Source organism: Xenopus laevis, chromosome 7L, assembly GCF_017654675.1.
Source record: "Xenopus laevis strain J_2021 chromosome 7L, Xenopus_laevis_v10.1, whole genome shotgun sequence".
NCBI lineage: Eukaryota > Metazoa > Chordata > Amphibia > Anura > Pipidae > Xenopus > Xenopus laevis.
In genome coordinates this window covers 67,716,622-67,742,295 of record NC_054383.1, presented here as the reverse complement: position 1 = coordinate 67,742,295, position 25,674 = coordinate 67,716,622, and the positions used below count along the sequence as shown (strand labels likewise).

Sequence of the window (25,674 nt, the reverse complement as noted above, 5' to 3'; positions counted from 1 at the left end):
AGTGTTGTACGATAGATAGGTGTATGCATCAAACATAGAGATAACATACAAATATTGACTGATACAGGAGCTAAAGAGGGCATGGCTCAATAGAACTTAACCCTCTAAAACAGGGGTGTCCAAACTGCGGCCCGAGGGCCATATGCGGCCCAGGATGCATATGAATGCGGCCCAGTTTGGTTCCCGAGGAAACGTCATGTCGCAAAGGATTTAGGAGGAGGGGGGACTCTGCCCATTGCCCAGTTAGTAATAATAATATAATAATAAGTCTATTTAATATCCAGGTGTCCCATATTCCAGTGTATAGCTCCATCTGGTTATCCAACTGGCATTGTAGTTATTTTCTGTGTATTTCCTTTACTTTTACAAGTCAAACATGTTTGAGTATTTCATGTGTGGCCCCAGACAATTTCTCTTTTTTTGCCAATGTGGCCCTGCGAGCCAAAAGTTTGGACACCCCTGCTCTAAAAGATGCAGGAATCAAGGAGAATTCTATATCTGGTATTGGTGGTTTTTGCAATGTAAAGGGAAGATAGGGAAGATTACATATTTGCTATCTTCAGATTGTGTTGTCTGGGAACATATTGCGACCAGAGATGTATGAAAAGGTTGTAGTCCATGCACACATCCTTAAAGTTAAGCTATGATTTCAAGGTAGGGGTTTCAGAAATAGTGCAAAACCCTGTTTTGGAACAGCCAAGACCTTATCTTGCAAAAATGGTAGACCCTTCTTTTTCAGTTGAAGTAGAAAACCATAAAACTGCATAATGCTCACCTTCTTTATATTTCTTGTACCACTTATTAACATGTGGTCACACAGTTCAATCATAGTGCAAATACACACACTGCTTGTTGGGCACACTAGGCTACATGTTATAACCATTTTTCGGTTGAGGTGGGTAGTCCATTATTATTAACATGTATTTATATAGCGCCAACATATTGCGTAGCACCGTAACATGCCTATATATATATATTTTTTAATAAAGGGGCAAAGTTACTTAAGGTCGAATATCGAGGGTTAATTAACCCTCGATATTCGACTGCCGAATTGAAATCCTTCGACTTCAAATATCGAAGTCGAAGGATTTACTGCAATTCGTTCGATCGAACAATCGAACGAGAAATTGTTCGATCGAACAATTAAATCCTTTGAATCGTTCAATTTGAAGGATTTTTATCCATCGATTGAACGATTTTTCTTCATAGGCTAACATTGACTTCAGTAGGTTTTAGGTGGCGATCTAGGGGGTCAAAGTTTTTTTTTAAAGAGACAGTACTTCAACTATCGAATGGTCGAATAGTCGAACGATTTTTAGTTCGAATCGTTCGATTCGAAGTCGAAGTCGTAGTCGAAAGCCGAAGTAGCCCATTCAAGGTCGAAGTAGCCAAAAAAACCATTCGAAATTCGAAGTTTTTTTTCTCTATTCCTTCACTCGAGCTAAGTAAATGGGCCCCAAAGTATTAAAGCACTTTTTCCACACACCCCCACCACCTATTATGAAGAAAGCAGCACATACTTCAGGTAGTCAAGACATATTTGATTAGCCAGAGTGAACAATGTATTTTAAACACCATTTTATTATCACTAACCTGAGCAAGTAATGCAGGATATTCCTTCTGCACTTAAGTTGTATTTCAGGTCCAGTAGCAACTGTATATTGGTATCTGGTTTGAAAAGAATAGGTGCCCTGCTGGCTGGATGAAGACGAGTGGCAAAAACTATAGAAAATATAAGTATTGCAACAAAACAACCTGCAAAATTTTCAAATGAATTTAATTAGAAAAGTGTAAAATTTACTAAAACAAATAAATAACATTTGGTCAGTAATAAAACAAGAAGATTTAACTTGTATATAGAATTGCCACAGGTCTTCTGACTTCTGAGCTTTGTTCTGGGGTTCCATACATGAACATTAAGGGGCACACTCAAAAAGTTCTGAAAGGTTTATTAATGTTGGACCTTGGCAATCCATGGACTCCCGTCAGTCACAGTTCTTAACAGTTTCCTGACTATCATCAGAATTTCCCTCTCCCCGCCTTCATGAATACATAAGGCAGTGTAGTATTTATAGGGGAGGCAGCAGGTATCGGTGCTCTGAAATAAAGCGCAGAGTCCTGAGGCAATTCATTAGGCATGGGATGCAGCACACACAGTGCAAAAAAACGAAGCATGGGGCTTATTTTTACACCCTATCTTAAATCATTCCTTTTGTCTTGACTCAGTATAGTAAAACATTCCCAGCTCACATTTTACCAGTCGAGTTTTTCACAAAAATTCACAGCACTGGTCAATGTGTGAGTTAATTGAAGCTTTATTTGCTAACTTTTAGAAATATTGTGAGTGCCTCGTTCAAGATGTGCGAAATTTATTGGAATAAAGTCGATGGATATAGAGAGATGCTAAAGTGTTTTTTCCTATATAGCACGTTACAGTTTATGTGTATGACTGAAAGAAGAAAAGTCTCACCAACAGTGATATATCGACCTCGAGCTGTTGTCCACATCACACTATGATGCAAAAAGCCTTGGAGCCACCATATCACATGATCTCTTCTGTCTTTTTCAGTCTTTTGTTCCAAAGGCAGGACAGAAACCAAAGGAACATCTTCAAATTCCAAAGTCACTGGATACAAAACAATATTATCAGTTTTATTAAGGTCACAGTTTGCATGTCTCTTTCTCATCTGATATGATAATATGATGCCAAATGAATCTTAAGGTAAACAGATGATGGATGAAGACTAAGCTTATTTAGTGAGTCACCATAATTAAAACATTAAAATTAAACCAAATGAAACAGAACCCCTTCAGACATTCATAGTAGGAAGAACATTACAGTAAAAGGCAACAATATGACTGATTTAGTATGGGGTAGATGTTTGTGCCAATACACCAGGGGACACATTCACTAAAAACTTGCAGATATCACTTGCACAGAGAAAGTATCCTTTGCACTATACCTTTTACTGGAACATCTGACACAAATAACATAGTTACAACGTTAATTTGGGTTGAAAAAAGACCAAAGTCCATCAAGTTCAACGCTTCAACATGAAACCCAGCATTCATACATACACACATTCACACGGACACCTCCATGCCCTCACATAAATTATGTATACCCATATCAATACTAGCTATAGATTTTAGTATCACAATAGCCTTGGATATTATGTTTGTCCAAGAACATCATACAGCAGTGCATTCCAAAAACTCAATGCCTTACCAGAGACCTATAAAGAGGCCATAGAGTTTATGCCCTTTTTTATGCAAAAGCCCTTTTTTTTTATAAAGAACTTTATTTGCCACAGAATGGCACTGCCCAGAGTTAGGCAACTTGTTTTCTGATATTTCTCAGTTAAATTAACTCCCAACACACTGCCAACTTGCATTTATATTATTTTTTCCAAAGTGCATAACCTTGCATTTATCAACATTGAACCTCATTTTCCAATTTGCTGCCCAGTATTCCAATTTAGTCAAATCACAATGCAAAGTGGCAGCAGCCTGCATAGAACCAATAGTTCTGCAAAATTTTGAATCATCAGAAAAAATAGAAACAGTACTTTCAATGCCCTCCTCCAGGTCCACTGAACAGTTTGATGTCTAATGTGCATAGGATTACCAAATTATCTGATGCTTAGAGACCCAAGTTAGTACATACAAATTGTCGGGGAGGTCAATTCAGCTACTGAACACACACATTTACTGCATTTTGTGGGGTAAAAAACGAAAAAAATATATAATAACCCCACTAAACTATTTATTTTTGGAAATAACATATTCAGGCAAATACAAAATGGCAAATCTGAAAGTTTGCATTTTACCCCCTTTTATACCCCACATTTTGTCACATACCAACATGGGGAAAGCACTGCGTATCTTGACAGCGCTATATAAATAAATGATGATGATGATTATGGGGTCTACTAAACAGTTTGATGACTAATATGCATAGATTTACTCTGGCTACTGCAATATAAGCACTTGGTATATGTATTACGTGCCATAAGATCCCCTAACAGTAGGGAGACCCTAAAAACCATATCGTTTCCAAAAGTACACATTTTGATGAATCCAAAATAGGTAAATACACCTTTCTACTGCAAACTGCCCAACTGCAGAACTATTCTAAACATAGGGGTTTTTATGAAATTTCTGAAAATCATCACAAAGCTTGCATTTTACCTTATATACCCCACATGTTGTCACATGCCAACATAAAATATCCTAAATATGATGCTAGGTGTCTCCTGAACAGTTTGATGCCTAATATGCATAGATTTACTCTGGCTGCTGCAATATAAGCACCTGGTATTTGTATTACATGCCATAAGATTCCTTAAAGGAAAACTATACCTCTCAAACAATGCAGGTCTCTATAAATATACTGTATATTGCTTAAACAGCTCATATGTAAAACCCTGCTTCATGTAAATAAACAAATTGCATAATATATATTTTAGTAGTATGTGCCATTTATCATAAATAGAAAATTGCCATTTTAAAAAATAAGGACAGCCCCCTGGGATCGTATGATTCACTGTGCACACAAACATACCAAACAAACTATACTTGTTATGGTCACATGAGCCAATTAACAGACAGAGTTCTCTTTTGCTTCCACACTTCTTCCTGTTACAGTTACAGTATTTCTGGTCAGGTGATCTCTGAGGCAGCACAGAGACCATCACGAAATGGTGGTTCAAGGCAAGAGATGTAAATGGTCAATATTTACTTAAATATATCTGTTGCTCAAGAATTTATTTTGGGTGTATAGTTTTCCTTTAACATAGGGAGACCCTAAACCAGCTCACAGACCTGGAAGTGCAGCAGAACATAGAATCTTCATTCTGTGGCACTTCAGTACTTTTATGCCACAGAATGCAGATTCTAAGTTCTGTGACACTTAAATAGTTAATAAAAGGGGAGTTTTCAGAAGATTATTTATTTGTGTTTGTTAGCTTAACAAACTGTTTATTTTTTCCTGTGATCAGAAATCCTCCTAAAAACAAGTCAGGGAACAGAACTACATTTAAAAAATATAAATACTATAATATTTGTAAAACAGTAATCAGGAAGGCAAAGTTAGAAAACGAGGAAGCAATTTCAGCAGTTCCCTTTATAAGTATATCATGTAAGTGTAAGTATGTAAATGGCTTCATTAATTAATATAAATAATTTAAATTATAAAGGATACAGAAAAAGTAAATGTGCTGAATCCGTTATTTTTTTCAGTGCATACAACAGAGGAGACAGAGGCTCATGACCCACCTGGTGGGGGTGTAGATGGCTCACTGACATATGATATTATACATAAATGACATATGCTATGATACATAAATGTTTGCTAAAAATTGTAAACAAAACACCAGTGCCTGATTTAATGCACCCTTGGGTACTTAAAGAGCTTAGTTAGGTTTTTCTGATATTCTCAAACTCACTTTCATCTTGTATGGTTACCTATAGACTGGAGAAAATATACTTACAATATTTATGATCTGTCTGACATCTGTGACATGTAAGAGATCACATTCCAGATTATTTTCTGGAGAATGGCATTATAAACAGTATGGCTTCATGAAGGATAGGCTATTGATTATTTTTTTATGATGAAGTAAGCCCGTGGGGTTGCAGAATATGTGATATATTTGGATTTTTCCAAAGCTTTTTTTACAGTGCCACATAAACGAAATGTTGTTCTTAATAATGTTGTTTGGGTAGGTAACCAGCTAAAGGTTTGTGTACAGAGGGTGGTTGTCATTGTTACAGTCTCCACTTTGAGTAGGGTTCTTGGTGGGGTACAGCAGGGTTCTGTTTTGGGTCATATGACAGACTAAGTGTCAGGACAGCAAAAGTCTCTTAAAAAAATTGCATTTATTTCAGCTCACAGCAAACAGGTACCAAAAAAAGGCAGTTTTTCTTTCCAAACAACAAAAATAGTTTTCGTCAGCAGCATCAGTTCAATAACAACAAAAAGGCAGTAAAATTACAGACCTTCCTGTGAGTGTACATAGGATCTTTAACTTCAGGATCCCAGACCCTCTCTGTATGTCTCTCTCAGTTAGAGATCCTGAGAGACTGACCAGCCTGGGTTTTAGGGCCCTTACTCACGGGCGTTTGAAGCTGTGCTCCCCTGCATTCCGGTTTCATGCGTTCAGCCGCAGGGAAGCACAGGAGTAGATGCGCTGAATCCTTTTCTTTCTTTTCAATTATTTTTATTAGCATATTTAAAAACAGAAAGAACAAAGAGCAGCAAAGCAATAGCTTAGCATAACAATTGTCAATTGCATAATAAAAAGAAATATCATGTAGCAATTCATTGTAAACAAAACATCAAATAGGACAATAACAAAATTCATCAAAGAAAAACAAAATTATATAGAATAAAATAAAATAAAATAAGGTCTTCCTCTCTATCAACAAGCATAAACTTCAGAATTTTAAAAAGGGGAGACCAGAGTTTAAGAAGACCTAAATTTCCATACCTAAAACCTATTGCTTCATCAATGCAGAGAGATTTAAGATAGGACAAGATGACCTTTAAATCTGGGGAAGTGTCTTGGATCCAATATAAAAAGATGGATTTACGAGTAGCAGCAAAGACCAAATGAACAAAATTCTTATAATTATTCAAATTCTTAATCTTTGGAGATTAAGCAGACAATGGCTGAATCCTTTTCAATGCGCTGTACTCACACAGACACATGTAAGCGCCGAACGCAGGTAAAATGCAACATGCTGCGTCCCAACCTTTGCTCGGCACTTACATGCGTCTGTTGAGTACAGCCGCATTGAAACTCCTTCACTCCCCTGCGGCTGAACGCATAAAACCGGAATGCAGGGGAGCGCAGCTTCAAATGCCCGTGAGTAAGGGCCCTTAAGGACTACTGATTAGCCATCTGAGGCTAATCAAACCCAGCTGGTCAGCCTGTAGCACCTCACTCTGCTACAGGTCCACATTAATTTGCTCTTTAATGACTTATGAAGGGTAGTAATGAATATATTTTCCGATCCATGTAGCCTCTGAGGCTAATTAGAAGTTTCTGAACCATAAGCATAAATGCTTAATTATTCCATAGAAAACAATAACATTTTTGTATCATATATCATTTACATCATTTTATAATTCACAAGAGCCATGAATATCCTATAAATGGTACTTAGTGAATATTAGATGTCACCTTGGAGTTTCATGACCTGTATAAAAGGACACAGTCTTTGACCTTGCTTTTATATGGTCATAAAAAGCCTTGGTAACTTAAAATATCCCTATATTTTACAATAGTGGGTACATTATTCACTACTGTGAAACATAGAATTTTGCCTCAAGTATGCTTTAGGGAAGATCAAATTATATTTTAATAAAGGCAGCATTTACTGTAGTTGCTTTAATGATTATCTATAAATAGTTGTGCAAAAACCATCCTCAGTGGCACTGCTATCTAAGCCATGAAGCTATAGCTTTCTCCTGCTTCATACATGCAAAATCACCACTACCTTTTACCATTTTCACCTTCTTCTTCCCTTTGTGCCTTTTACAAATGTAAGTCAAATTTACGCGTTACCTGTCCCATCTCAGGCTGGCATATACTGTACTTATAGTATAGTAATTCGAAATATAGTACAATATGTTATCCTTTACTATCTCCTCTAAAATGCATGGTGCATTGCTGTAGGATGATGCAATTTGATGATGCATATTTGCATTCAGACAATTGTAAATTCTTTAATAAATGACACAAATTTGACACCAATTTAATGCCAAGTTTATTTCTGGTTATGATTTGTTAATGTCCTGCCTGTACTATGATTAGCAATCAGCTCAGATGTGTGCTGCATGTTTTTTTTAGATTGCAGTGTAATGATCATTATTGAGCTGCAACCAGTGTTAATGTATAATATCTAAAGATATATAAAGATGAAGATAAAAAAACTGTGGCCATATGTTACCTCGATAACAATGAGACATTTTAAATAAAAAATGTGCTATAGCATAGCACTAGAAGCAGCATTTCCTTCCATAGCCGTGCCAAAAAAAACAAAGGCAGTTTTGCAAAGGACAGCACAATCAACTACTGCAGAAGGATTGACTGCTTAAAGACTAATTTTGGATTAATTAATTGCTTAGTTACTGTAATATAGTACAAGGCCAGAGTTGGCAGCTCATCTGACTGGCGGCCACTATTAAAAAGAAATCAGCAGGACTGAAGGGATATGGACGTGTTTTACAATGAGAAAATGAAATCTGATTTTTTTTTCAGGAATTGGTTTGCAGCATATATTATTGCAGTCATGAAGTATAAGCATTTTATATATCCACACAAACAAATTAACCCACTCAACAACACACTCTCCATTAAATACTGTAAAAACCAATGCAGTGTGCATGCTGCAATATGGCACTGTACAAATATGCACACTTTTTTTTTTTAAAGGTAAGTTTTATTTCTTATTTTTAAACACACACAACAATCATACATACAATGAATAAGTACACTCGCAGATTAAACTGTACAAGTTAGGCAGGAAGAAAATATGGCACAGGCTATCACCGAGCATAACATAATGCAGTTATTGAGCAGTTGAGATGGACACTATCAAACTCTGGTGAACTTTACATCTGAAGGCTAGGTTGGGACCCTCGAGGATATGTAGGATAGCAAACTATGAAGGATTTCATAGTAGGAGATGGACTCTGCTAAGACTTGCTATAGAGGGGTCGGGTCGGGTCAATGTCATTCCACAAGCCCCAAATTTTATCAAATTTTGTTGGTGTTCCCCTAACTTCGTAGGTGAGCTTATATAGGGGTACTGCTTTATTAACCAGTTGTATCCACGCATTGAGAGAGGGTGAGAGGTTACCCATCCAATGAAGGGCTACAGTTTTCTTTGCATAAAAGAGTAGGATACGAAAAGAGATTCGAGTATATTTAGCTGGGATTATCTCATCTAGGACCCCCAAAAAGTATGCACACTTTTAACCAAAACTGAGATAGACTGGATAGTGTGGAGCACTCACAGACACTGTATGGCTTAAATGGCTGGATTCAGTAGCCATTTAGCACATCTTACATACAACATTATAAAACTGAAGCTTGTAGTTGGACTTACTATGCCTTGTATAAACTACACTTAAAGGGATTCTGTCATGAATTTTATGGTGTGGTTTTATTTCCAATTTACACTGTTTACACTGCAAATAATTCCCTCTGCCATGTAAAATTTCCTTTCTAACCCAAGTGTATTAATTTTAGTTGTAATATTGATGTGTAGGAAGCCATCTCAGGTTATTTTGCCTGGTCGTGCTTTAAGAAAGAGCCAGTGCTGCACTATGGGATTGCTTTCAGGCAGGCTGTTGTTTCTCCTACTCAGTTTTAATTGAAGGTGTTGCATGGATTTTTACTAGGGAGCTGTTATCTGGTTACCTTCCCATCATTCTGCTGATAGGCTGCTGGGGTAGAAGGGAGTGGGTGATACCATTAAACTTGCAGAGCAGCAGTAAAGTGTGACCCGAAGTTTATCCAAGCACACGTCACAAGACCGGGGGAACCAGGGAAGCAGACAATATGTCTCGCCCCATGTCAGATTTCAAAATGAAATATAAAATAAATCTGTGCAGAAGTCTGCAGAAGCAGCACTATTAACTGATACATTTTGAGAGAAAAAAAAGTTTTCCCTTGACAGTATCCCTTTAATCTGAGTAGTGAATTTGAAGTTCTGCTGTGCCTTTTTGTTTATGGTTTCTGAATCCTATATCTACTTCCAACTGACTTTTGTTCAAGTGCCTTATTGCCTTTATATTTTCCAATGATTTGCACATGCAATTTATATAGCGACCCTTTGTTTCCTCTTTTCAAAATTATAAAACCACGGGTTTATTAGCTATCCCTAAAAAACACTTAAACCAAATGGCCTCTAAATAAAAACATCATGTTGCACATGGGGAGGAATTCACAAAGGTGCCATAAATTGAAATTGGCATAAGGATTTTTTTTGGCATTAAATTGTTGCAAAAAAAAAAAGCCAAATTCACAAAGTCTTTATTCTGATGAGCAAGCTACAGTAAATATTGAGTTTTGGAGTTGTTTGTGTAATGTAAGTTTGCCCACATGCAGTTTCCCATGGCAACCAATAAGATGTTTACTATAGGTGATAAGAACAGTAGCAAACGTTGTTCCTTTTATTGCATTTCCACTTAAATTTAAATTATGATTCCAGGTATCACTTTTATGAATTTGGAGTATCATTTAAGAACTACATATTTTGTCACAAAAGCTGAAATCAATTTGAATTTACTGTAATTCATTTGGTGTTATTAATACTACTTTTCTTCATTTGCTTGGGCTAACAACGTTAGATTCAGAACCATGATTATAATGTAACAATAAAGCAAACTAACGGATATTCCGTATTGAGTTTTATCATTTACAATGACAGTCTTCAAACAAATATCACAATATCCTAAAACATCTCAAATGTGTCACTGTATAAGCACCAGCGTCTAGATGTCTTAACTGCAATGTAGTTTTACACAAAGGCATTTGTGTTTGACTTGCAAGTTTGAGTGCACTGATGTACATATCATAATCTGCCTTGTTGTACCCACCACTCAAATCTGCATTTTAGCACAGTCATGTTCAATTGCAAATTTTTTTGAACTCAACATGATTTTTCTATGCTGAAAATGCATCTCCACATATTAAAACAGAGAGCTCTTGAACTAAAAAAACCTGCTTTTAAAAAAAAGTGCATACAAAATACACTATTTACTTGAATTTCAATAAATGCACTTTCATATGTCTGTGTGTAAGAGCCCTAAGTTAGTTTTCTTAAATATTTGTATGTGTTTGTGTGTATAAATTTACAATTCATACGTAAGATACAATATCAAAAAGTGTTAGAAATGCACCAGGACACACTAAACTTTAAAGGTCATACATAATCAAAAGAAATGGTACTATATAACTTATACTACGGTAGTAAAACAAGACACCGTGATCATACATAGGGCCAGGGCTCATACAGAATGGAGCTTAAAGGTTCAGTTCAGTATAAAAATAAAAACTGGGTAAATAGGCTATGCAAAGTAAAAATGTTTCCAAATAGTTAGTTAGCCAAACATGTAAGCTATAAAGGCTGGAGTCATTGGATGTCTGACATAATAGCCAGAAAACTACTTCCTGCTTTCCACTGATTGGCAGGCAGTAAACAATCAGTGACTTGAGGGGGCACATGGGTCATAACTGTTTGCTTTTGAATCTGACCTGCATGCTGAGGATCAATTGCAAACTCACTGAACAGTTTTGTCCCATATGGCCCCCCTTAAAGTCAATCCACTTAGAGAGCTGAAAAGCAGGAAGTTTGGTTCTGTTCTGTTAGACATACGCTCAATCCAGCCTTTATAGATTACATTTTTGGCTAACTAGCTATATTAGAAACATTTTTTATTTTGCACATCCTATCTATTTACCCAGATTTAATTTTTACACTGAACTGTTCCTTTAATGCATATGCATATAGTTCTCTATGTAATTTAGTGCAGGGGTGTCACGATCAGCTCCCTAAATTAAGTTAATTAAACTACGTTTAAGTCAATGAGGCTGGGGTCGGTACAGGCAGCGTTCAAGGATAGTCAGGCAAGCAAGGGTCAATACCGGTAGAATCAGAATAGTCTGGTAGGCAAGGGTCAGAATTGGCAGAGTTCAGAGTAGTCAGGCAGGCAAGGGTCAAAACAGGAATCAAACAAGACAAGAATCTCACCCAAGATACTAACAAGTTAGACCTAACAATGGACAATGAGTTTGAGCTCAAAGCCCCTTTAAATATTTGAATTTCGTGCTGGTGCATAAAACCCAGAGGTGCGTGTCTCGTGCACCGTAGTGCTTACCGGCGACCGAGGAAGGACCATGCGGCGGGCATCCCCGCCGGCCAACTGGAGCACCAGGGTATGTTAAATTACCCTCCCCTCAAAGAGGGGCCACCGGACCCCCAGGCTTGTCAGGAAACCTAAGATGGAATTGTTTCCTAAGTCCTAACATCACAAACAGGAACCCAAGATTTCTCCTCAGGACAGTATCCCTTCCACTGTGCTAGGTACAGTGTCGAGGAGAGTCGAGGAGTCTCTGGACTTAAAATTAGGGCTGACTTTCTACCAACACTTGTCGAACCTGCATCACTGGTTTTAAAAGAGAGACATGAAATGAGTTAGAGATCTTAAAGTTATCAGGCAGTTTGAGACAAACCAAGAAAGGATTAATGATCTCCACAAGAGAGCCAATAAACCTGGGGCCCAATTTAGGAGAAGGCATCTTAAGTTTAATATTCTTTGTAGATAACCAGACCAGGTCTCCCATCTGATATTTGGGTGCATCCCTATGGGACCTATCAGCTGCTCTTTTTTGAGCGACAGTAGCTGCTAAAAGGGAATCATGTACCCCAGCCCAAATTTTAGCAAAATGTTTAAAAGAGGAGTTAGCAGAAGGTACCAGGGATAAAAGACCCCAATAAGAAACTGCCTTAGGATGCACACAATACACAGCAAAGAACGGCGATTGCCTGGTAGATGCATTAGATGCATGAGATGCATTATTATAAGCAAATTCTGCCCAAGGCAACAACTCAGCCCAATAGGATTGGTTATCAGACACATAGCATCTTAAGAATTGCTCAAGAGAAGAATTGGTAAACTCTCTCCATCTGACCATTGGTTTGGGATGGTATGCAGTGGAAAAGGATAAATCGATCCCCACTAAAGAGCAAAAAGCTCGTCAGAATATAGAAACAAATTTTACTCCCCTGTCAGATACAATATTGATCGGAAAACCATGCAGTCTGAAAATGTTAGAAATAAACAATTCAGCCAGAGTTTTAGCAGAAGGAAGGTGTGAAAAAGGAATAAAATAACTCATTTTGCTGAACCACTTCCCAGGTAACAGTTTTCCACTGAGAGGGAAGCAGATCCAGTATAAAGTCCATAGACAGATGGGACCAGGTTCTATCAGGAATAGGCAATGACCTTAAAGGGGAACTAAAGTCTAAAATAGAATAATGCTAGAAATGCATTGCATACTTAACATAAACATGAACTTACTGCACCAGAAGCCTAACTAAACAAATTATTTTTTACTTCAAAGTTAGCAGTAGGGAGTCATCATCTTGTAACTTTGTTAAACATCTTTGCAAGACCAAGATTATGCACATGATCAATGTAGTCTGGGCTTCAGTTAATCAAAACAGCACAAGTCAAATAATGTCTGCCATAGAAGCCAATACAACAAGACAAATTAATAATCAGAATATGCAGACTGCACTGGGTCTGTGGATACAAATCTCTACACAGTCACATGCTGCTTTACAGGGAAACAAACAAAGCTGCTCGAGGTCTGGAAAGTAAGGTGGGGGGAGCGCCTCCTGCCATTTGAAAGTATAATCGTTTTCTCTGCAGAGCAGTTAGGGACCTTCTGAAGTTTCCTATCTGTAGCAGTCAGAGCAAGTAAAACGAAGGGGGAATTTCACTGCATACAGTCAGGTTTATTATAAAAATGGCACACGTTTTTAATTAAAGATTATTGGAAATAGATTTCTTTTCAATAAAGAAAGTAAAAATGGGATTTTATTTTTTTGCCTATACATCCCCTTTAACAAGCCTTCAGATTAATTCCTAGAAGGGTTTCACCTTTTACAAACAGGACAAGCATTTACAAAACTTTGTATGTCTTGTTTAAATGAAGACCACCAGACATTTCTAGACAATAAAGCAGTAATTTTAGTAATACCAGGATGCCCCGCCATTTTAGAATTGTGAACTTCACTAAGTACCTGCTCCCTCAGATGTTCAGGAACAAATAAACTCCCAGAAGGTGTATCCCCAGGAGCCAATGTCTGTGCCTGAGATATAAGTGTGGCGAGATCTGACCCTAAAGCTGCCACAATCATCTCTTTGGGAATAATAGAAACACATTCTAACGGTTCAGACAGGCTTGATTCAAAGCTCCTAGAGAGAGCGTCAGCTTTAGTATTCTTGGAACCAGGCCTGTATGTTAAAGAAAAATTAGATCTGGTAAAGATAAAGCCCATCTGGCCTGTCTTGTATTCAAAGGTTTTGCTGACTCAATATATAAAAGATTTTTGTGGTCAGTATAAACTGTGATAGTATGTTTAGCCCCTCCAACAAGTGTCTGTATTCCTCAAAGGCCCGTTTAATAGCCAACAATTCTTTATTACCAATATCATAATTGGCCTCAGAAGATGAGAATTTCCTAGAAAAAAAGTGCACAGATGTACAGGTACCTTTTTAGTTATCGGATGCCTTTTGGAAAGAACTGCCCCAACCTCTGAGGCATCTACCTCCACAATAAAGATTTTAGTTGTGTCAGGATGACGAAGAATAGAGGCAGATAAAAATTCCTTTTTTAAGAACTCTAAGAAGGCTTGGATAGCCTCAGGAGGCCACATACTGGGATCCACACCCTTCTTGGTCAGATCCCTAAATAGGGATACACCTAGAAAAAATTTATGAACTGCCTGTAGTAGTTTGCAAATAATGAGAGGAGTTGAAGCCAGTCCAATACAGCCTTAACTTTCCCGGGATCCATCTCCAACCCCTTCCCAGATATGTTGAACCCCAAAAACTGAGAAGAAACTTCAAAGGCACATTTCTCTAAATTTGTGAACAAATTATACATGCTGTCGGTGGTTACCCAAGTTAGAAGAAAAAATATCATCAAGATACACTACTACAAACAGCCCAAGTAAATCACGGAAAATGTAATTGACAAATTCCTGAAAACACTGCAGGTGCATTGCATATGCCAAAAGGCATGACCAAATACTCGTAGTGGCCATCCCTGGTGTTAAAGGCTGTTTTCCACACATCCCCTTCCCTAATACGAATTAGGTTATATGAACCTCTAAGATCAAGTTTAGTGTAGATTCTTGACTTGATCAAACAACTCCGAAATTAGCGGAATGGGATAGCGTTTTTTTACCCATCATTTTATTAAAGGGTATGTAAAGGAAAATAATAAAACCCCATTTTTACTTTCTTTAATGAAAAAGAAACCTATCTCCAATATACTTTAATTAAAAAAGGTGTACCGTTTTTATAAGAAACCTGACTGTATGCAGTGAAATTCTCCCTTCATTTAGTTGCTCTGACTGCTGTGGATAGGAATTGTCAACTGCTCTGCAGGGAAACGATTCCTAGCCATTCAGAACTCAAGCAGGTTTGTTTTTTCCCTGTAGGGCAGTCGGCCACTGTGTAGAGATTTGTATTGGATTTTATTTTTGCCTTTACATACCTCTTTACTGTTTCCAAGTCCAACTGCAGGGACAAAGATCATGGTGCCAGATTTAAACAGATAAACTAGGATTCTATTTGGAGGATTATTTTTCTGCAGCCACTGGTTCTGCAGAGTTGGAGAAAGTTTGTATTAAACAATACAAAAACTGTAAAATCCACGTTGGATTACATGACAACACAGGACCCAGTGCAGTCTGAATGTTCTGATTATTAATCAGTCGTGCTGTGTCGACTTCTGGCAGATATTATTTGACTTGTGCTGATTTTTATAATTTATGACTATCCCTAAGCAGACCACACTGAGCATGTGCACAGTCTTGGTCTTGCAAAGATGTTTTAAGTTAAAAGATGGTGACCCCCTGTGGCCAACTTTGAAATCATAAATCATTTGTTTAATTAGGCACTTGTGGTGCAGTATGTTCATGTTTATATTTAGTATAGAAAATACAGCATTTCTAGCCTTATTCTATTTTACACTTTACTTCCCCTTTAAGGCCATGATAGTCAGTGCATGGGCTTTTATCAATTGCCAAAATTCTCATAGGAGGTATAAAGGGAATAAGGGGAATATTATACTTTACTGCGAAAGAAATTCCCCCCTGCCCCAGAATCCACTAATGCAGAGATTTTAACTGAACCCCCAGGCCAGGACAAAATGACAGGTACTAAGTTCCTAGAAGAAAATTGGGGAGAGGAAACTTCTACACGCAAATGGAGCTCCCCTTCTCCATTAAGGCTTTGAAGTTTCCTGGCTTCTTAAGACAATGGTTAAGGAAATGACCATTTATCATTTATTCCTACAATACATACACAGACCTTGAGATCGCCTTCAAGCCTTTTCCTCAGGGGACAGATGAGTAACCCCCAATTGCATGGGTTCCTTCTGAGGGATAGGTAAAGAATGGATTGGGGTTAGGTCAGCATTAACTACCGTAGGAAAAGAGTTACCCCTTTCAGCCTGTCTCTCCCTTTGTCTCCTATCAGTCTGGATGTCTAACCTCATAAGGTCATCCAGAGTGGAAAGAGGGGGATAATTAACCAGAATGTCTTTGACAGAAAGCCCCATCCGGAATTGGCACGGAGAATCGTTCCACCCAGTCTCAACAGCAGCAGAATTCTGTACAGTACTCCTCAATTACCCTTCTCCCTTGACAGAGTTTACGACGCGGTATCAGCAGAGGTAGCACGATCCAGGTCATCGTATAATAAGGCCATGGTGTTTAAATATACATCGAGGGGAAAAACAGGCAGGAGTCAAACAATCAAACAAGACAAGAATCAAACAAGACAAGAATCACACCCAGGATACTAACAAGTTAGACCTAACAATGGGCAATGAGTTTGAGCTCAAAGCCCCTTTAAATATTTGAATTTCGTGCCACTCGACGTGATGATGTCATGCACATGGCGTGTATAACCTGGAACTGCGCGACACGCATGCCCTAGTGCTTACGAGCGACCGAGGAAGAGGGACCATGCAGCGGCATCCGCGATGAAGGCGCAACAGGCATCCCCGCCAGCCACTAGACCACCAGGGAACATTACAGGGGGCATTCAAGCCAGAAATGCCATGCTTTATGGTATTTATCCGGGCAGCCTCTGTTCTTATTGGTAATTTCTCTATATGGGATTGTCTGGTTTATGAGGGCTTTCCAACCAGATTTGGAGGTCTGTACAGATATGCTAGTTATGTGTTTACAGCCTGACAGAGCAGCTCAGCCCTCACAGTTCGTACATATTTATCAGGTTAAAGGTGTTCTATAATAGTCAGCAGCCACACTTTGAGGTCTAGTGGAACTGCAAATTTGGTTGACCATAACTCCATTTGTGTGTGACCACAAAGATCAGTCAAACGTCTGACCTAAAATTCAATTTAGGCTAGCCAGTTACTACCTGAAATTCAGTTAAGGCTAGCCAGTTACCACTTTAGAGACATCATTTAATGATTACCCAATATAAATGACGAACAATATACAGTATACGATTAACCTACCAAATTCATCTTCTACTGTCAAGAGAGGAATATCATCATCTATGTACTGGGCTGTGCTCTGAACTGATCTGGATGGTGGGTCCTGTGCCAATAGCAGATCCTCATATATGTCCAAATTGTTGTCCCTTAGACACTTTTCACTACAACTGAACAAAAGAGAAAAATACATTTAGCTTACTCAATGTAAGAAATAATAAGAAAATAAATAAAAGTGCCTCATTACAACCTGTTTTTTTTTAATAATACTTTGTGCAAAGGGCTATTTGAAAGGGTGGAAAAAGTAGATAAAGACTAATAGTGGAACACTTGTTTCAATGCAAAATGTGTGATACCATTGGACATGGAGAGTTATGTTATGCAAATTTGTAGGTTATGTTATGCAAATTTAAAGGTTGTTACATCTTAAATGGCCAATGTTTGATGTAGCCAGGGACTCAGGAGTGGACTTGTAAATATACATTTGACCCTACCCTGTGAGCCCTGTCTCTTTAGCTTAGAGCACTTTCTAGTTATTGGGTGAAGAACATATCCTTCAAAATAAGCTATGAAAATTTTAAAAATGTGCTAAACTGGCCCTCCTCTCCTGAATTCGGAGGCATTGCTGGCTCAGAAGTTTCTCTTTCATATAAAGGAATTACGTAATAAAAAGTTCAAAGTTTGCTACTGATCTGATAATTGATAGGAATTAATCAGATGGAGTCTACTGGTTAGCTTTTGAAAGCAGTCATCTAAATGGTTGCTATGGGTTACTACACCTGGGTAAACTTTACACGTTTTATTACATAGCCCTGTTAAGAACCCATATGTGGCCAGATCTGCTCATTTGGAGGTTGCTCACCCACATGCTGGGCCAAATCAGGCTGACCTAACTGTTGGACCTTGGGCTCTAGCGCCTTTGGAGAGCTGTCGGACAAGGACTACATCAACAAGTTGATGAGTTCCTCATCTGATTGGCTTTTCAAATCTGCCCAATTGATATCAGAGAATTTTCAGCCAGATATCTGTTAGGCAGACTAGTCCCTGGGCCCCATACACAGGTCATTAAATTGCCCAGTTGGCAGTGTGAAGTGTTGGGGGAACACAGTGGAGCTGCACCATAAATGCAGGCCACTCCAGACTTGGAAGGAAATCGGTCTGTTTATTTTATACACATGTCCAATAAATGAAATAGCTGTCTTTAGCAGTGAGAACAAACTGGCTGTGGGGAAACTTAGGGGGAAATGTAATTAAAAGTTGCAGGCGCTATTTAAAATGGCATCTTTGTAAATGTTTAGCACTGCTCGCAATGTAAAATCAGTTGCTGGCGAATATTCCATAGCACATTAGTATTAAGCAACAGTTTAGTCTTAACACCTGCTCTGGAGTTCAGTTAAATATTTTGTTGCTAAAAAGACTTTGCGCTTGTGAAAATTAATTACATACACTGTGAAAGCCATTTGTTCGCAAACTTTAAGATAAAGTTGTCTTTAATCAGTCAAAAAGGACGCAAACATGGTTGCAAGCATCTTTGCACAGGTTTTTTTATGCTAGTGAAACATATTACATTGCCCCACTCAATGCCTTATATTACATAAGCCCAAAAATGTCTTTGCTGGTGAAGATAGACCAAATATTTGTCTCTATAGATTTACATAAAAATATAAAGGCACACATCTTGACAGTATATACCTATAGATCATAGAACTTTAAAGGGACTAACAAATATAGTTATATTTAAGGCATATATTTATGGCATGCACCATCTATACCATATGGAATTCTGAACTGTGACAAAACAAAGTTTATTTGAAATCAGTTAACAAAGGGTAGCTTTGGACACTAAAAGACACATAATGAAAGTGAAAAAGGACATTATCAAGCGGTTGACTGCCATGAATCTGCAGTATAGTTATTTTATATATTATTCTATATATGTATTCACACTAGGGAAAACTATATACAGTATGATCCTTAAAGGAACAGTAACATCAAAAAATTAAATTGTTTTAAAGTAATAAAAATATAATGCAGTGTTGCTCTGCACTGGTAAAACTTCTGTGTTTGCTTAAGAAACACTACTGCTGTAACTGTTTATATAATTAAGCTGATGTATAGTTATTTATTTAGTAAATTTGCACCCATGACTCTGTGTTGGTTTATCTACGCAGGTTGCAGGGAACACTGCTTTGTTGGTGGAAAGCAGAGTATGGGTAATAAATATCATGATTTGTGTTTATTTTTGCATCTTGCACTTGGCACATCACCAATGAACCTTATGTCTATCCACCAGGCACAGTCGGACCTACTGTGTGTTGGTACTGTATGCTATACTGCTTAAAATAGTTACCCATTGGTACCTGGAAACCTACTAGACATACTAGTAGAGGATTTTACTATGTGTAGGTTCTGTCGCAGTAGCAGAGGATTGTGGTCTGAGCACGAGTTCAGCGACTCAATAAAGCCCAATAAAATTAGAGGTCAGAATCTGACCTTAGGCTGCTAAAGCAAGTAAGTATATTTATACAAATACCGTGCAATGCACAGACTTATGACAGCAAAGCCCGGAAAAGTTACTGTATTCAGGCTTTTGCCCTATTTCAGACTAAACCCCACTGCCTTCTCTATATATTCTAACTACTCTATATATAACTAGAGCTCTCTGTATATTGCAATTAGTTGCAGTAGCAGCAGATCAATGTCACAGCCATGGAATTCTATACAATACAGAGGGTACCCTTTTGGGCCCAGGCTGACTTCCATGCTGCCTGACTGACTACAGTGAGATTAACTGCTGTAAAACAGCAAGGAAATGGCATGAGACTAACCAACAGCCTGTCCAAGTAGTTCTACCCCAAAGCTAGCAGTATACTGAGGAGTTAATGTATATATACCACAGCTAATAACATTATGTACAGTTCACAGGGGGAACTGTACTGTAACCCCCCCCATGTATATATGCCTAAACACAGTCAAACTACTTCTGCCCCAGACACACCCTGAATGACAGTATGTACCCTCTATAGTAGTGATCCCCAAACAGTAGCTCCCAGCGACCTCAAAGCACGTGCTTATTTTGAATTTCAGACTTGGAGACAAGTTTTGGTTGCATAAAAACCAGGTGTACTACCAAACAGAGCCTCTTGTAGGCTGCCAGTCCACATAGGGGCCACCAAATAGCCAATAACAGCCCTTATTTGGCACCCCAGGAAATGTTTGCATGCCTGTGTTGCTCCCCAACTCTTTTTATTTTTGAATGTGGCTCACGGGTTAAAAAAGTTGGGGACCCCTGCTCCATAGGGTATGATAACAGGGCAGCTGGAATGTTGTCCAAATAATTATATGGCTAGCCTTCAGGCTCTGCATGGGTTAATTATGTATATAAAGATGGCATCTGCGACTCAATAAATCCCAGAAAAATAAGAGGCAGTAACGTAACAATGTAGTGTCGGCCCAGGTGCAGGCTGTGCAGCCGGTCAAGTTTTATGTGATATTACAGTTTTGCTAATGAAGGTGAATTGCGCTTTAAGCTGCAAGTTAGTTTCCCCAAGTAGGGTTGCCATCTGTCCTGATTTGACCCGGACAGCTCAGTTTTTCGGAAGGGTGAAAAGTGCCTGTCTGTATTTCCAGGATTTACAAAATCCTGCCCCTGATGTCATCAGCCCCTTCCCCGACTTCATCAGCCCAACCCCCCCATGACACAGGCCCACCTCCCGGCATTATCTGCCCCACTCTCTGGCCTGGTTCCCCCCAACAGAAAAGATGGCAACTCTATCCCCAAAAGACCTGCTTATCTTAAATAGCTACAAACGTCTCTAAGTGCAGCTGCCATTTTAGAAAATTTGAATCTTTTTCTGGCTGTTCAGTGCAGGAGATCAAAGAGAAAGTTGAGACATTTCAGTAACAATCCGGGACTGCAGGTTGAGATATCAAAATCGGGAATGTCCCTGAAAAACTGGACAGTTGGGAGGTGTGTATCTTTTCAACAACTTTGGAGTGTAAATGCTGGTATGTCCTCCTGCACTTTCATAATTAGTCTTTATTTGAAAACAACTGAACTCGAAAAGAGTTTGGAAGGTGTACAACCCCTTTAATAGTAAATAAGAACCTAGAAGTTTAGAAACTTGCGGTACCTTAAAGGGATACTGTCATGGGAAAACGCATCAGTTAATAGTGCTGCTCCAGCAGAATACTGCACTGAAATTCATTTTGCAAGAGCAAACAGATTTTTTATATTCAATTTTGAAATCTGACATGGGGCTAGACATATTGTCAGTTTACCAGCTGCCCCAGTCATGTGACTTGTGCCTGTACTTTAGGATGGAACTACTTTCTGGCAGGCTGTTATTTCTCCTACTTAATGTAACTGAATCAGTCTCAGTGGGACATCGCTTTTACTATTGAGTTCTGTTTTTAGATCTTCCAGGGAGCTGTTATCTTTTGTTAGGTAGCTGCTATCTCATTACCTTCCCATTGTTCTGTTGTTAGGCTGCTGGGGAGGGAGGGGGGATATCACTCTAATTTGCAGTACAGCAGTAAAGAGTGACTGAAGTTTATCAGAGCACAAGTCACATGCCTGGGGGCAGCTGGAAAACTGGCAAATATCTAGCCCCATGTTTTCCCATGACAGTATCACTTTAAAGGGGCAGCATTTGTTCAGTGAATATGGTTTTTGCTGAACATATGTTTATTCCTATTGTTTTAATAGTTAGGTAATCTTGCCAGGACCAAATATGGAATCGTTTAAATTAAGAAATAACAAAAAACAGATTTTACATTTTTAAAACAAAATTATGTTCAGCACAAGCACTTTTCACTGTACTTAAAATAGATTTACATCTCATTTTACATAAAAATGGGCAATTTAACAGAAAGTTATAAATCTTTATTAATGTGTATATAATAACTAGGACATTAAAAACTGATAAACTATTTTGTCTCAGTCTGCCTGCAATTACCGTTTTAGGTGCTATAACTACAACCAACTGTAAACCAAATAAAATGCTCTGGAAATGTATTTTATGCCAAAAAATGCAATTCCAAAAAATAGCATAGCATTTTAAAAAACACTATAGACATTGCCCTACACTAGTGAGGACAAGACACTTCTAAGTGCAAAGTACCAAACCAGTGGAAAATTATTATTGCACAACACAAAGAGAAGACAATGTCCAGCACTCTCAGGATTAAAAATGCAGTAAAAAATTCTTTATTGGAGACAGAGTGATCAACATTTTGGCCTACATAACAGACCTTTATTTTGATAAAGGTATATAAATATTTATAAATATATCTATCAATCTCTATGAAAAAAATCAAAAAATGGGGTGCACAGTCAAAATCAATGTATATCAAAAAAATTATATGAAATGTGACCAGCACTCCTTAAGAAATTATTTCAGTTCTTTACTAACACATTGTACCTAGTCTGACATGCGGTCCTCATTAGAACCTTTATGCATTTTGTGACTTACCTTGAACGGCATGAACTCTCCAGGGGTGAAATGTAGATGCTCCATATTCCAAGAGCAGCTGGCATCACAAACAGGACTGCCACCCAACAACAAGAGACTATCAAGGACATAAAAAGGCCAAAGTCATGGACAGCAGGAATCTGCAGAAATAAGGGCATATTTGAGTAAATCAGAAAAAAAAAATTCCACACAAATAACATAAACCAGATTTTAATGCCATTCACAAAGGTACTTAAATCATTACATGCTCCTCTATTTTTGCATAAGGCACATAAAGATATTTGGGATATTAAATTATCCTTTCATTTGAGAACAGACTTTAGATCCACTTTTTTCAGCAATCTGATATTAAGTTGAAACTGTTCATTTTCTAACCTGGGAGAAAATGTTTGCCGCATAGGCAGAAGCCGTGGTCAATGAGGTAAAAAATGTTGCTTTTCCAGCTGTTTTCACTGTGTGAATCATACGAAGCTGGGGGTCCTCAAACTGATCAGCTTGTCTATAAGTGTTTATAAAGACAAATACATCATCCACTCCTAAAAGAGAGATAATGAAAGCTTATGTAAAAAATAGATGATTTACAATTATGAGTTCACTGTGCTTTATGATTTCATGCATAACAGGAGCTTATGAGACATTGGCAGTTACTTCAGAATGAATATGTCTAGCATTTATTCAAGTTAAAGTATTTCTCAACAAAAAGAGGCTCAATCATAAAAGTTCAGTATAACAAAAACATTTAGCAATCACATTGGGTTTAAAAAGGGCAGAATATGTACTTTTTATTTTTAGGAATTCTATAGCTTGATTTTTTATAATTGAACTATGAGCATCCAGACATTTGTAAGCAACACATCTGCTGCAGTCTCTATATCCAGTGCCACCCAGTGTCGGCCCTGAATTCCTACCTATCATGGTGGCCCTTCTCTGGACTAACACAAACTTTGTCTGTACATACAAGTGTCATATATAGAAATATATATAAAAAAAAAAATTAACAAAGGTTTGCAATTTGGTATCTTAGAGTAGAAAGACATATTTTGCCATTTTGGATGTCTCAGAATGTGTGTTTTTCACTTTTACAAGTCAGAAACTTCTTCATATTGATATATTCAGAAAGCACAGGGCTTTCCAAAAAAAAAGCGTTTTTTTTTAGATATATCCAAATTTGTATGAAAAATGTTTTTTTTAGATATTTAAAGCCTGTCCTGATGTATAGTTTTCGTAGGTAAATGAAAAGCTCCTCCAGGAAAGCACAAAACATTAAAAACTATGGCACTGCGTGTAAAAGAAATTCTGCTTTATATGAATGGTTAATAGTTCTAAGTTCACACCAAGGGGTTGTAAACAGTAAGAAAAAATATAATGTATAATTAAAATTAACATACACTTTAGATACATAATATACTTTCTGTATACAGTTGGGATTTTGAGTTTTGAATGGATTTATTGCCTTACTCTAGCAGCATGGAGTGTGAGTGTCCACTTTGGCTATTCATAGTGTTTGTGTGTTGTAAATAAGCTAGAGGACGCTGTGAACTTGGGGCATGACCTGATGTGTATATTGAACCATTTTACGCACTGCTCCTACAACAGCTTGAAAGCATTAACATATTTAGTGTTTCTGTGACAGAGATGTTTTACCACCTCTGTGGCTTCCTTGTAGTATGGCTTACCAATGCCAACAATGACAAATGCAGCCACTCCATTCAGAATTCCAAGATACTGTTTCTCAAAAGCAACATGATACAGGAAAAGGGCAACAAGGCAACTCAGGCCAATGCTGGCAATCCCAAAGAAGGACAGGAACACTGTAAAAGGTAAAGTTAGTAAACTAAGTAAACATAAAGACATTACAAACTAAACTGTAATAAGCATGCCTATATGGCAGGTCTTCTATGGTGAACTTAACACACTATGACCACAACATTGAGATGTTTTATTTCCATCTAAAACAAACTTTAGCAGGGATTCTCAATGTAGGCCTGCATAGTATTGCAAACGGTTCCTGCTTTCGTTTACTCTAGGAACCAAAGGAAAAGCAGGTAAGAGGGCAACATGGCACTGCTATACAAAGATCCCTGGGATTGATTTAAAAAAAACTATATCCCTCACACAATGTAGGTCTCTGTAAAAAGATATTGCATAAAATATGCCACTAAATTTGATACATTATCTGTTGCTAAAGTATTCATTTTGGGGGTATAGTTTTCCATTAATACATTGGCAACTCCAAGTGAAATTACCTTCCTTGTCTTTAAATGTATGGCAACTATTGCATTTTATGTGATAAAATCCTGTGATGCTTATCTGTCATTAAAGTATGGATGCAACAAGGAGAAAGCGGTCTTACCTGAACAAGAAGTAAGGATGTAAACTAGCACAGCAATGCAGCTACTGCTGATGAAGGCTAATAGCATATCATTGTTGAATGTTGTTCTTACTTCATAATCAAAGAGATCTGTCCCACCATAAAGCACCTGCACTTTACTGTAAAATATATTTAAAATCTAAAGTTAACACCTGGCATTGATTTAGATTTACAGAAACCATCTATGCATTAAATAAAATGCCTGAATTATATCTTTTGTCTGGATGAGCTATGTCTAAGAAGTGCATTCAATGCTATCACCTTAATTACAGCATCTCAGCTCAATATCCCTAGACTAAAGTATTTTCCATCATAACAAAAATCAACATTTCACATTTTCTTTACAATGTATAATGTACTATAAAATCAGCAAAAGCAAACATGAACTCCTATTTTGATACATCTCTCATGCAGAGGTTCACGGTCTCATACTGAAACATTATTATGGACTCATTTATTGTGCTATAGGGTATGCCAGATACCCTACAAATCAGCAAGCTTCTTAAGATTTTTAAATTACAGAAACAATTTGAGTATATAGAGCTCAAAGACA

The 25,674-nt window shown here is 37.7% G+C and overlaps 1 protein-coding gene across 1 annotated transcript in view; it reads right to left on the bottom strand.

Annotated features, from left to right (window-relative positions):
- LOC108696366 (protein dispatched homolog 3) overlaps positions 1-25,674 on the bottom strand; it is a 64,085-nt gene that overhangs the window by 27,816 nt on the left and 10,595 nt on the right. Inside the window, exons 3-9 of the mRNA XM_018225666.2 lie at positions 25,104-25,240; positions 24,427-24,561; positions 23,126-23,286; positions 22,751-22,890; positions 17,301-17,446; positions 2,471-2,626; positions 1,594-1,755 (exon numbers count right to left, since the gene is read on the bottom strand). Coding sequence (XP_018081155.1) covers positions 1,594-1,755; positions 2,471-2,626; positions 17,301-17,446; positions 22,751-22,890; positions 23,126-23,286; positions 24,427-24,561; positions 25,104-25,240 — 1,037 coding nt within the window. The remainder of the gene's footprint in view (positions 1-1,593; positions 1,756-2,470; positions 2,627-17,300; positions 17,447-22,750; positions 22,891-23,125; positions 23,287-24,426; positions 24,562-25,103; positions 25,241-25,674) is intronic.